Source organism: Meles meles, chromosome 6 (genome assembly GCF_922984935.1).
Source record: "Meles meles chromosome 6, mMelMel3.1 paternal haplotype, whole genome shotgun sequence".
NCBI lineage: Eukaryota > Metazoa > Chordata > Mammalia > Carnivora > Mustelidae > Meles > Meles meles.
In genome coordinates, this window is record NC_060071.1 from 84,634,097 (window position 1) to 84,648,001 (window position 13,905).

The 13,905-nt window shown below is 36.4% G+C and overlaps 1 protein-coding gene across 2 annotated transcripts in view; it reads left to right on the forward strand.

Moving 5' to 3' along the window:
* G2E3 (G2/M-phase specific E3 ubiquitin protein ligase) overlaps positions 1–13,905 on the forward strand; it is a 66,029-nt gene that overhangs the window by 30,024 nt on the left and 22,100 nt on the right. For both annotated transcript variants that reach the window (XM_046009557.1, XM_046009558.1), the window contains 4 exons: positions 2,348–2,472; positions 3,700–3,865; positions 11,695–11,801; positions 12,478–12,594. In XM_046009557.1, coding sequence (XP_045865513.1) covers positions 2,348–2,472; positions 3,700–3,865; positions 11,695–11,801; positions 12,478–12,594 — 515 coding nt within the window. The remainder of the gene's footprint in view (positions 1–2,347; positions 2,473–3,699; positions 3,866–11,694; positions 11,802–12,477; positions 12,595–13,905) is intronic.

Sequence of the window (13,905 nt, forward strand, 5' to 3'; positions counted from 1 at the left end):
GAAGATTATTATTTTTTTTATTAACATGTAATATTTGTTTCAGGGGTGCAGGTCTGTGATTCATCAATCTTACACAATTCACAGCACTCACCATAGCACATACCCTCCCTGGTGTCCCATCTCCCAGCTGCTCCATTCCTCCCATCCCCTTCCATTTCGACAACCTTCAGTTTTGAAAATACCTGTTTTCTTAAAACATCTGAATCCTCTCTGACTATATTGTGGAACCCCCCCCCCCCACCTTTTTCAAAGATTATTCATTTTAGAGAGTACCAGCAGGAAGGGTAGGGGGAAGGGGAGAGAGAATATCAACAGATTCTGCACTGAGCGTGGAGCCCAAGTTGGGACTTGACCCTACAACTCTGAGATCATGACTTGAGCTGAAACTGAGTCGGATGCTCAACCAACTGTGCCACCCAGGCTCCCTTGTTGTGAACCTTGGAGAATATCTTTATTCTGAAGAAGTTGTCTCCATTTGTGACATGAAGCTAAAGTTCCTTATGTCAGTTTACTGGAAGAGCCTCATGTTGGCAAGGTATTCTCCAGTAACCTAGTGTTACTTCATGGGTGTGTGTAAGACTGTATTATCCCTTCATCAGTGACCATTTTATAATGGCTATTTCAAGGGTTCCAAGATGTTTTAGATACTGCTCTGTATCTTAGTAATGACTGAATCATCTAATAGTCTTTGTGTTCATATACCCCTGTTTTATTTTAGTTAGTGGCAGCAGTACTGTATTTTTTTCCTTTGAGCTAACATAATAAATTACCACAAACTGAGCCATTTAAAACAGAAGTTTGTTCTCATAATTTTGGAGACTAGAAATTTCAAATCAGGCTCTCAGAATGATTGGTTCTTTCTGGGAGCTCTGAGGGAGAATCCCTATTTGTGCTTCTCTCCAAGTTTCTGGTGGCTGCTGGTAACCTTTGGCATTACTTGGTTTGTGGCAACATAACTCCAGTCTCTGCTTCAAGCTTCACATGTTCACATGGTCTTCCTGTCTTTGTGTATATGTCTTAAATTTCCCTCTCCTTTCACTTATAAGGACACCGGTCATTTGATTATGGACCACCCTAAATCCAGGATGGGGTCATCTTGAGATCTTTAACTTAATTACATTTACAAAGACCCTGTTTCTGGGATGCTTGGGTGGCTCAATCAGCTAAGTGTACCATGCTTGGTTTTGGCTCAGGTCATAATCTCATGGGTGGTGAAATTGAGCCCCAAGTTGGGCCCTGTCTTTGGTTGGGAGTCTGCTTGAAGATTCTGTCCCTCTGCTCCTCTCCCAACTTGCACAGGCGCTAGCTTTCTCTAAAATAAATAAATATTTAAAAACAAAGACCCTATTCGTATTTTTTTTTTTTTAAGATTTTATGTATTGATTTGACAGACAGAGATCACAAGTAGGCAGAGAGACAGGCAGAGAGAGAGAGAGGAGGAACCAGGCTCCCTGCCGAGCAGAGAGCCAGAAGTGGGGCTTGATCCCAGGACCCTGGGATCATGACCGGATCCGAAGGCAGAGGCTTTAACCCACTGAGCCACCCAGGTGCCCCCAAAGACCCTATTTCTAAAGGAGGTCACATTCATAGGTACCAAGAATAAGGACTGGAACATATCTTTGTGGGGGATGAGGGGTGTCACTACGTAACCTGTTAAGGGTATGTAACACTCTTGCATTTGGTTAGGATAGGGTGAGCCTAGCTGATTTATTTTCACAGACTGGTTTTTAGTGTTGTTTTGCTGTTCTCTTTGATGAATATTTCCTATTTGTGTGTGTGGGTTTTTTTCCTTTTTTTTTTCCTTAAGATTTTATTTGACAAAGATCATAATTAGGCAGAGAGGCAGGTAGAGAGAGGCAGGCAGAGAGAGAGGAAGGGAAGCAGGCTCCCCGCTGAGCAGAGAGCCTGATGTGGGGCTCGATCCCTGGACCCTGGGATCATGACCTGAGCTGAAGGCAGAGGCTTTAACCCACTGAGCCACCCAGGCGCTGCCTCCTATTTGTGTTTTTTTAATTGAGATTTGAGGCTTTAATTATAGCCATTATGTTTACAAACCTTTCAGTTGAAAATGTTTTAGCCAGTTAAGAAGGAAAAGAAGCTTCTCTGTCCTATCCACATGTTAGATTAGAGATGACTCTTAACCAGAAATTGTTATAGGAGTGAGTCTTTAGACTGTCTCTGGGTAGAACAGTTTTTTTCAGAAATTGCTTTAATAAACCATCATCATAGCTGTTGTGTGATGAAAATAATTTTCAGACTCCCCACAGGAATATTCATTTATACCTTAGTCATACTATATTACTCAGATTTTGTATGTTATGACCTCTGTTTTCATATTTTCTTCTAGAAATGCTGTATTTGCAAGAAGACTGGTGCTTCAATCGGATGTGTTACACCCCGATGTAAACGAAGTTATCATTTCCCATGTGGACTTCAGAGAGAATGTATTTTCCAATTTACTGGCAATTTTGCGTAAGTTAATCATTGAATATGAAAGATAAGTGTTAAGGAAAAGTGGAAAATGGATATGGATATCCCAATGATATAAATCCTTTGTAAAATTTCTTTTCAGAGCTGTACTGAGTTTACATGTATATGTTACATAATATATAAATATATGTATATATATATATAAATATATGTGTGTATATGTGTGTGTGTGTGTATTTTTTTTTTTATTGCTTCCCTCTTCCTTTTTGGAGTCATCTCTATCTGCAAAGTCTTGGGAACTGCCAGTCTTAAATGGGCTTAACAATTAATATTTACCTTCAATTTTCAGCTCCAGAATATAATATGAAACTTAATTTATTAATATTTTATAAAAATTTCCAGCTTATATAATTCTAGATTTTTATGTCACTCTTTGGATTGATGGTCCACTCTTCTTCCAAAGGCCATATGTATTTCTCATTGAGTAAACTGAAGGCACTTAAATTTGGTGGAGTCCAAAAAAATTAATATTGTGCCCTGGAGTGCTCCTGACAATATTTACTTTCTGAATCCAGCTTTAAACATCAAGACTTATGAATTTTAGTATTTGATTTTATGAATATTCTATTTCTTTTAGTTTTGTGTTCTTGACTTATTTAATGGATTGTTAGCATGTATAAAACTGGACTTTAGCAAATGGAAATAAATTTAGTGGGTTAGGAATAGGCTTTTTATATTTCATGTTACATAATTAAAGTATTTCTTTTTACGTTCCCTCTTTAATTTTACGTAATATTGAGTATAATGGTGTTGCTAACAATATTACATAGAATTCTCAACATAATACTAGTTACTGCAATTCTAGGAGTTAAGTCTTTTTTTTCTTTTTAAGATTTTATTTATTTAAGAGAGAGCAGTAGCAGGGAAGAGAGGGAGAAGCAGGCTTCTCACTGAGCAGGGAGCCCAACATGGGGCTCAATCCTGGGATCATGACCTGAGACAAGGCCAGACGCTTAATCAGCTGATCCACCCAGGGGCCCCTCTAGGAGTTAAGTCTTAGCACCAAAAGGTTCACATTCTGAAAGTCCTGCTGTCCTTGGTCTTAGTTTGTGAGACTGATTAAGAGTGCCAAAGCTCCAGTCTTGTAGGTTAATTACGAGGGAGATACAACTGAGTTTCCTCTTATAAATGTGAATTGTAATGCTATTGCTAGCCTCATTGTGTTTTGTAATTTATTAGGTGTTGTTTTTAAATAATTTACATTTTTAGGTCATTTTGTTGGAAACATCGACCTGTTCAAATAATTACATCTAATAATTATAGAGACTCCTTACCATGTACCATTTGTTTGGAATATCTTGAGCCTGTTCCAACTTACAGCATATTACGAAGTCCTTGTTGTAAGAATGCTTGGTTTCATAGAGACTGTTTACAGGTAAGTTCTTTTGTAAGCTTTTTCTGATATAAAATTTGTTCCTTGCTGACTTGAATTTTATTTTATTTAAGTTTATTTACTTACTGATTTATGTAATCTCTACACCCAACATAAAGCTCAAACTCAGGATCAAGAGTTGCATGTTCTCCTGACAGCCAACCAGGCACCCCAATTGTAAAAAGTTGACCTGTGTCAACCTCTACTTGTAACTTAAAAACAGCTTTATTAGAGCATATTTTACATACAAAATTTGTTCTATTAAAATGTACAACTAATATTTTAATAAATACTTTAGAACACTACCTTTTAATGTATATTTACACTTAAAAGTTTTTGTTGTTTTGACCTAAGGATTTTGTTTGTATTTCACAATGATTAAAACACAGATTTAATTGCCAAGTTCATTTACATATTTAAGCTTAGAAAACCAAGATATGTGAAATGATAATTTAATGGGAAGCTAAAATTTTAAATGTTGAGGCCTTTTAAAGAAAAAAAAACTATGGTAAACACTTTATCACAGCTTCTTGACAGGGACTGATTACTGTTTATTGAATTAAAGGTATTCTTTTTGAAAGCCACCTTATATGTCAAACCTGATGACCTGATGTTTTGATTTTTTTTTTTTTTTTTTAAGATTTTATATAGTTATTTGAGAGAAAGAGAGAGCATGAGCTGGGGAGGGGCCAGGGTAGGGGGACAGGAGGCCTGAGGGAGAAGGAGAAGCAGACTCCCTGCTGAGCAGGGACCATGACTTGGCCCAGGGAACGTGACCTGAGCTGAAGACAGATGCTTAGCCAACTAAGCCACCTACGCACGCCTAATAACGAGTTTTTAGGCAAATATCATAAAACATACAACATTAAACACTTTAATTTTTATTTGATTCAGAAAATTCTTGAAGATTTTAGGAAGATCTCACTTATTAATGACATCAAATATAATAGTGTACATGTGTGAAAGTGCCAACTGATAGACAATTACAGTTAATAGAATGCCAAATAACAAAGAATTTAATTAAATTTAACACTTTTTTTTAGAGCTTAACTTTTATTATTGTTTAGTAAAATAAAATGTTATTAATGATTACAGGTTATTCACAAAAGTATTTTTGAAAGTTAGGAGATGTTGTAAATCCCCTTATATTTCAAGAAAGTCTTAAAAGTACTAATAATAGTCAAAGTACATGAGTGAATCGAACAATAGACAGTAATTATGCCACTTCTTAAGTAGTGATCATTCAACCTAGTGTAAAGTAAACTTTCAGAATTATAGTTTATCCTACTAAACCCCTGCAGTTTCACTAGGGGTGATGTCTCCTGCCTTTGAAGTTACGAATCTTCTACGCCATCTTGATTATATGTAGAAACAGAATATTCAGTATCTTAATGGACCCTACTTTATAGCACACGTGGATAGAATGAGTGAAGCATAGAAGTTGAGTATGGGATTTGTATATGTGCTGCCGAAGCGAGCACGAGTATGGGATTTGATGCTGCTGCCTACACTCAAGGTCTGTTGGTACACCAAAAGACCAGAATGGAACGACTTCAAAGAGAACTTGACATTCACAAGAAAAAGCTGGGTAAACTAAAATCTGAGGTCAATGAAATGGAAAATAATCTAATTCAAAGGTACCTGAAAAGATCAAATTCCATATCCCAAATACCTTCACTTAGAGAAAGGCAGCAGTTGAGAATCTGTAATAGACAACTCCAGATTAACATTGACATTAACAAAAGAAATTATCTTTCTCAGGTACAAGGACCACATTTTATTTTTATTATTATTCGTAACTTTATGACAGAATTGGTAGATCCTCTACCACCAAAACCCAAAGATCAAAGGGTCCACCATTAAAACACCAAGGACTCATTTTTTCCTTCCATACCCCCCAAACCCTCCACCCAAACCCTCCACCCTGCCTCTCAAATTCCTCATATCAGGGAGATCATATGATAATTGTCTTTCTCTGATTGACTTATTTCGCTCAGCATAATGAAACAAGATGGGATTGGGAGAGAGACAAACCATAGGAGACTCTTAATCTCACAAAACAAACTGAGGGTTGCTGGGGGTATGGAGACAGCTGTTGGGTTTTGGACATTGGGGAGGGTATGTGCTATGGTGAGTGCTGTGAAGTGTGTAAGCCTGACGATTCACAGACCTGTACCCCTGGGCCAAATAATACATTATATGTTAATTTAAAAAAAAAAAAAAAAAAGGATTCAAGACACAGAAAATGATGAGAGGTCTCCATGGAATTGTACTGCCTGTATTTCTTTGAGTCATCCTTGACTGCCTCAGTCTGCTGTGAACTGTGAAAGATGCCAAGGCATTTCTGAGCCAAAAGGCCCTATATCTCTAAAATCACAGCTGAAGGGGAACCTGGGTGGCTCAGTGGGTTAAAGCCTCTGCCTTCGGCCCCGGTCATGGTCCCAGGGTCCTGGGATCGAGCCCTGCATCAGGCTCTCTGCTCATCAGGGAGCCTGCTTCCCCTCCTCCCTCTCTCTGGCTGCCTCTCTGCCTACCTGTGATCTCTGTCTGTCAAATAAATAAATAAAATCTTTAAAAAAAAATAAAAAAATCACAGCTGAAGTTCAAGAAACTAGTCTGTCATCAAAGTTCTACAGCCTCCTAGGATTTTGTCAAATTGAAGGTGTGGCAAGATGGTGTTCTGCTAATGTTAAATAAGAGCCCACAGAGGTGGTAATAGCTCTCAGTCCAATGTCATGGACAGTTGAAATTCATCCCGTGAATGGTAGTCTGTTGAAGATTGGATTGCCTGCTGCCTAATCATGTACAGTGTTCCCAGGAGCCCATTGTGGATAATTCTCAATGTATTAATGCCTAGGTGTTCCCAGCACCTTTTTTTTTTTTTAATTCATTTAAATTCAAGTTAGTTAAGATAAAGTATAATACTGGTTTCAGGAGTAGAATTTAGTGATTCATTGCTAACATATAACCCTCAGTGCCCAATACCTTTCGCCCCTCATGTCGCTACTGAATTTTTTTTTTTTTTTTTTATATTTTATTTATCTGACAGAGAGAAATCACAACTAGGCAGGCAAAGAGAGAGGAGGAAGCAGGCTCCCCGTGGAGCAGAAAGTCCGATGTGGGGCTCGATCCCAGGACCCTGGGATCATGACCTGAGCTGAAGGCAGAGGCTTTAACCCACTGAGCCACCCAGGTGCCCCGCTACTGAATTTTGATAGGATGAAGGAATAGAACAGTGGCTTTCTTTCTTTTTTAAGATTATTTGAAAGCTAGAGTGTTGTGGGGGAAGGGACAGGAAGAACAGGGAGAAAGAGAATCCTCCAGCAGACTGCCTACTGAGCCTAGAGCCCAACATGGGGCATGATCCCTGGACCCAGAGATCCTGACTTGAGCCATAAATCAAAAGTCAGCCACTTAACTGACTGAGCCACCCAGGCACCTCATACCTTCCTTCCTTTCTTTCTTTCTTTCTTTCTTTCTTTCTTTCTTTCTTTCTTTCTTTTTAAGCCTTAGGTGAAACACTACTTACATTAAGAAAAGAAACAAGGTTTAACTCTTTAAAAACTGCTGCCTCATGGTGCCATTGGACAGGGGACAAACTTCATGATTTCCTGGTACTCTTGGCCTTTTCTTTGTCTTCCCTAAAAATGTCTCCACTCTGTGAAGCCAGCCTGCATATAGGGTATAAAAATGAAAACATACAGTGAAATATCCCAAAGCTTTTCCTACTGTACCAGTCTCTTGAGTTTAAGTGATTTCTTTTCTTTATTGTTTTCTTCTATTTCTGTGTATAGTGCAGTAGTCTTGTTAACTGATTTTCTTTTCCCCTTTTAGTGATTAAGCATGATCGTGTCCCTTTTTAAGCCTTACCTGAGAGAAGAAGTGCCTTAAGACAAAATTTTTATTTCATTTCTTTTAGTGAAATGAAACTGCACAAAATAACTTTCCTCTACTTATTCTGTACTTTGCCCTTGTCAGTGCTGATGTTCTATGAAGATGCAGACAGGTGGTGCCCAGTGAACTGCAGGAAATACTACAAGACTCATGTCTATAAAGTCACACCATATATTGACTTTTGCAGTAGGTGACACGACACAGTGTGAATCTTCCACAGGGAAGCTTAAAATATCTTTAACCCAATGATAGAGCAACAAGGTTAAGCTTGTTTCATCTGCCTGGTGTCCCACAGAACTTTCACAAGAAACTATATTGGGAAAGTACAGTTTTCAAAACCAGCAATAGCAGCAGTACCAACAGCCTTGGTTTCCAGAGAGGTTTAAATGCCTTACTGTTGGAACCCTCAGTATCTAAACATAACTTGATGGCAGTATCGTGTATTTGTAAAACAAAGCTAATCATATTTAGGACAACTGAAGAAAAGCTAAAAAAAAAAAAGCAAAATTTGAACACTGAAGCAACCTTAAGCCATCTCTTTATTCTGATAATATATTTTTATAAAGAGCAAATATTCAGATGGCCAGGAATATATATAACTAAACGAAATCAAGAAAAAGAAATAACTATACATTTAAAAAAAATTATGAAATTATATATCCATGCTTACAGTGGGGTGAAGGGAAGTGCTGAAAATGTAACAAAAGGAGATCATGATGACTATCATGCAAATGGATCTTTTTTAAATAAGTAGGGTTATTACAGGTGATTTATATAAGTATCAAAGCCTTGACTTCCAGGCTTTGCATCTGGTATATGGGAAGAAGTATAACAATTCTAGTTAATGAGACCATAGAACCAAAGTCCTTACATATGTGGTGCATTTTGTTTTAAAACTACGCCTTCATCTGCAGTCTGTGTGAAGATTGATTAAACTATTTTTACTTGTTTTACTAATAAAAACATAATTTGGATAAAGAAAAGTACTTGATTAATTTTTTGCATGAGGCTTGAACTTTTTTATATTTAGGATTATTCTGTTAAAAGTGTCAGGATGAAGCCTATTTTGTTGGCTAAATTTTATAAATTTTATTTCTTTTTTTTAAAAGATTTTATTTATTCATTTAACAGAAAGGGAGAGTACAAGCAGGGAGAGCAGCAGGCAGAGTGGGAGGGAGAAGCAGTCTCCCTGCTGAACCAGGAGCTGGATGTGGGATCCATCCCAGGACCCTGGGATCACGACCTGAGCTGAAGGCAGCCGCTTAACGAACTGAGCCATCCAGGCGTCCCTATATTCTGTTATTTCTTATAAAGAAGTATTTATAAAAGTAGGGAGTGTAGTTCATAAATACCATAAACACTTATCTTTACCTAATGAGGAACAATTACACATTGTATGAGAATTTTACAAAAGTAATTTATCTTAATTAAGAGTTTGTATTTGAATGAATAATTGCTGTCAAAGATGTCATCTTGTTAATTTTATAAGGGCATGTTATTTTTCAAAACAATTAAGATTTGCATCAGTCAACAAATAGAAAAGATTTGCTTCAGTTATTTGTTAGTAATGAAATGCAGAGAGGTTCTCAGATTTGACTCTAGTATTCATAGAGCTTTTTGTGAGTACTGAAAATACCAAATTTCTAATCCTGTCATTAAAAAGTGAAAATAGGGCGCCTGGGTGGCTCAGTGGGATAAGCCCCTGCCTTCTGCTCAGGTCATGATCTCAAGGTCCTGGGATTGAGTCCCTCATTGGGCTCTCTGCTTGGCAGGAAGCCTGCTTCCTCCTCTCTCTCTGCCTGCCTCTCTGCCTACTTGTGATCTCTCTCTCTGTCAAATAAATAAATAAAATCTTAAAAAAAAAATTTTTTTTAAGTGAAAATAATATTACTTACAAAAATATAGGTCTACTTTATGCAAATGTAAAACAAAATCACAGCCACATGGACACTTCTCTATGACATAAATACGAACATGCAATTGTTACTTGATTAGAGACCAGTAAGAACTAATTCTTGAGTCATGTTCTGTAAAGGAGCTACAGTGCCTTTTCTATTTTGTCACAAGTCTTAACTGTAATAGTGAATGGAGTCTACCCTGTTATATAACAATACCTGAAGAAAAATATTTTTATTCTCTGAACTTCATTAATACAAGAGTTGAAGGAACCACAGTCCTATATAATAGAAGGAGAATTGTATGTAGTTAAGCATATTTCATCATTTGGGGCCTCTACAATGCTATATACATTGGGATTTTATAAGGAGAGAGTGCAGATTAGTATTTTAAAGCTAACTTCTCATTCTGTGTGTATAGAGAATTGCCACTATTGTTCAATTTGGATTTCTCCATCATTGCAGTGGTCTTGTATCTTCTTTATGCCCTATGTTTTGTTGTTGTTGTTTTTGTGTTTGTTTGTTTTTTGCTCCCTACTAGGCACTCTCTTGTATCATATACATTTACTAAGATCTTGATATCTGTGTACAGTTACTCCTAAAGGCCTTTTAGGTTCAGACATTTCAGTAACTGGTTGCTTTCCTCCCACATTCTTTGTGTGTATGTCCCACTTGTGACTAATTTTTTTTGTTTTGTTTTTAATTTTATTTATTTAAGTAATCTCTGCATCCAATGTGGGACACAAACCCATGACCCTGAGACCCAAGAGTTGCATGCTCTTCTGACCATTCCAGCCAGGTGCCCCGCTGCTAGTGCTTTTTGAACCTGAATTCTTTTGTTTTCTTTATCATTCATAAACCATCCCCAAGTCTATCAGATGTACCTATTAGATATTTTTTGTATATCTTTTTTTGTTCCTAACCTCTGCCTTAAACCCTCTGTGATATAACTTTAGACACACACACAAAAAATAACTAGACTTTTGAAGGGGCATACTAACTGGCCTTTTCTCCTGCATACCTTAATCTATATTAATTCTTCACATACAATACTGGGTTTGATTTTTCTGTCTAATCTCATTACTGAGTTAGACACGTAATGTAATTGCCATTATGTAATCCCTAAGCATATTATTAATTAGTTCCCTGATCACGTTGTACTCTTGCCATAGAGACTTGATATATGCAATTCCCTATCCTTGTAATGCCTTTTGTCCTGTTTTCGTGGCAAACCTTTGTTTCTTCTTCCAAACTTAACTTTGACCTCACTATTCTTTTGACATTTTTGTCAGGCTCTTATGTAGGCTTAGGTACTTATTCCTTTCTCTTCCATATATGTACTTTAAAACACACACACATTTTACAAAGTAATACAATGTATCTCACCATTATTCCTTAAAAATAGGATCTAAGTTATTTTGTTTCTATTTTTGGTACATAAAATAGTGTTTGTTACCTACACAGTACGGGTTAAATAGTTGTTAAATGTGTGCTACTAGTTTTGTTTTGTTTTGATTTTAGGGATTGGCTACTCTTTCTAGTAGGTTTATACGTTTCTGTTCCTGAGTTCCCACTGTCTGTGGCTTCTGTATATCTGTTTACTGAAGCAGTGAGAGTAGGTTTTATACTTCTCCCCTTTTAGGAAAAAAACTAGCTTAGAGATTGAGTTAAAAACAGAATTAAGGATGTTTTATAAAGTAACACTTAAACATTTCTCCTAGATGAAGTAATTCAATATTTTTACTGCTTTATTCACTGAGAGTGATGGGCAGCATGATATGTGGGGAAAGGACATTGAATAAAAAGGTTGAGAAAGATAGATGTAAAGCTAAGAACAGCCAGTTCATTAACTTTTTGCAGGGGGGAAATCTCAAAATTTTAGCAGTAGAATAACTTCATTTATCAAAGCTTGAGAACTGGCATAGAAAATATGTTTTCATAATATCTTAAGTGAAAAGTAGCACATATTCTGTTAGCTGTTGTAATTTATGACCTGATACCTGGTTAAATTGGTAACAACAGATTTCCTGTTTTCCATGATAGGTTCAAGCAATAAATGCAGGAGTGTTTTTCTTTAGATGCACAATATGCAATAATAGTGATATATTTCAGAAAGAGATGCTAAGAATGGGAATTCATATTCCTGAAAAGTGAGTATCATTTAGTCTTTTAACAAAAAGATTTATTTTCGTTAAATGTAGGATTTAATAACAATGGAAGTAATCACTTATGTCTGTCATAGAGAAGCAGTCATCTTAAATGGGAAATTGAAACCTGCCCCTACCACTGCTTCCTTTTCCTTCCCAGATTGCTAGTTCTTAAGAGCAGGGACTGTGACTTTAATGTCTTATTAGTTGACTTATAGTCTCTTAATAAATACCTCAAGTGTGTACAATATTAATTGATTGACTTAGACACAAGCATAATAGATTTCAAAATGGCATGTATAAATTATCTAAGAGAATCAAGATGTGGTTTAAAATATATAATAAGGATTTTCTTAATACTTATGGGATGAGGAGTCCAGAAATAATGTTATTAAACTTGAAATTTAAAAATTAGAAGTGAAATATTAGGAAAAATGTAAGTTTTAAAAAATTTCTAATGTTTCATTTAACATTTGAAAATTCACTGTGAGAATAATTAACTGCAGGATAAAATGACACTAACAGGTACATATCTTGAACAGAATGATTAATCCTAGAAAGAAAAAGTTTTTTCCTTGTTCCTAAGTGCATGACAAGTTTTTGTTTTTAGATTTCATTACTAATCCTTTTATGTAACATTTTGGTTCAAAGTGTGTTTTATATCTTTCTTTGTTTACAGAGATGCGTCTTGGGAATTAGAGGAAAATGCTTATCAAGAACTTCTGCAGCACTATGAGCATTGTGATGTCCGAAGATGTCGTTGCAAAGAAGGGCGAGACTATAATGAGCCTGATAGGTATATTGAGAAATCCAGTTGTGCTTATTGTACTTATTTATTATTTTATTAACTGTCAGCTGAGGAAGTGGTTTTCTAGTTAAAGAAATGTAGTTTTGCTCTTAGGATGTTTTAAGTTTTAACTTGAGAAGAGTATATTTATTAAATGCCTGTTTACATCTGTTTACAGAGAAATTATTGCTATCAGCATAGTTGGTAACTTACTTCTGTGGTGTATTTTCATGAAGCTTCATTTTCTAGAGCTGCATTCCCCTATATGGTGGCTACTAGCCACCATGTGGCTAATTGAGCACTTGAAATGTGGCTATTCCAAATTGAGAGGTGTTATAAATGTGAAATACATAGTGAAGACTCACTGTCTTAATTTGCTATGGCTGCTATAACAACAGATACTTGTTTTCTAACAATTCTACAGACTTCTAGAAGTTCAAAATAGAGGTATCAGCAGGTTTTATTTCCTCTCTCCTTGGCTTGCACATGGTTTCCTACTAGCTGTGTCCTCACATAATTGTCCCTTTGTCTGTCCTAATCTCCTTTTCCTATAAGGACACCAGTAATATTAAATTCAGGCCTACCCATATGACCTCATAATATCTTAATTATCTCTTTAAAGGCCCTGTCTCCAAATACACATAGTGAGATGTACTAGGTTTTAGGACTTCAACTTATAAATTTGGAGGGGACACAATCCAGCCCATAATAGTAAGACAAAAAGAAATAAGAGTATCTTGTTAATAACTTTTTATGTTCATTACATGTCAAGCAAATAATAATTTAGAAATGTTGAAATTCATTTTACCTATTTCTTTTACCTTTTGAGATCAGGTTACTAGAAAAATTTAAATTCATTAAATGACTTGCATTGTATTTCTATCGGATGGCACTGTTCTAGAGCTTAATTTAAAGTAATCTAGCAGTGTTCTTTTGGATCCCTAGAAAAAGGGTTTGATATTTGAAATTTATTGATTATTATTTTGCAATGTCAGTAGATACTGTCTCTAAATCGACCATTATTTTGTGCCTTCTATGTACACTATACTGTGTTGGATACTAGAAATCAAAAGTGTCTTCACTTTTTTTTTTTTAAGATTTTATTTATTTATTTGACAGACCGAGATCACAAGTAGGCAGAGAGGCAGACAGAGAGGAGGAAGCAGGCTCCCTGCTGAGCAGAGAGCCCAACTCGGGGCCCAATCCCAGGACCCTGGGATCATGACTCGAGCCGAAGGCAGAGGCTTTAACCCACTGAGCCACCCAGGCACCCCAAGACTGTCTTCGTTTTTTAAGATGCAGAATAAGCAGTAACAAATC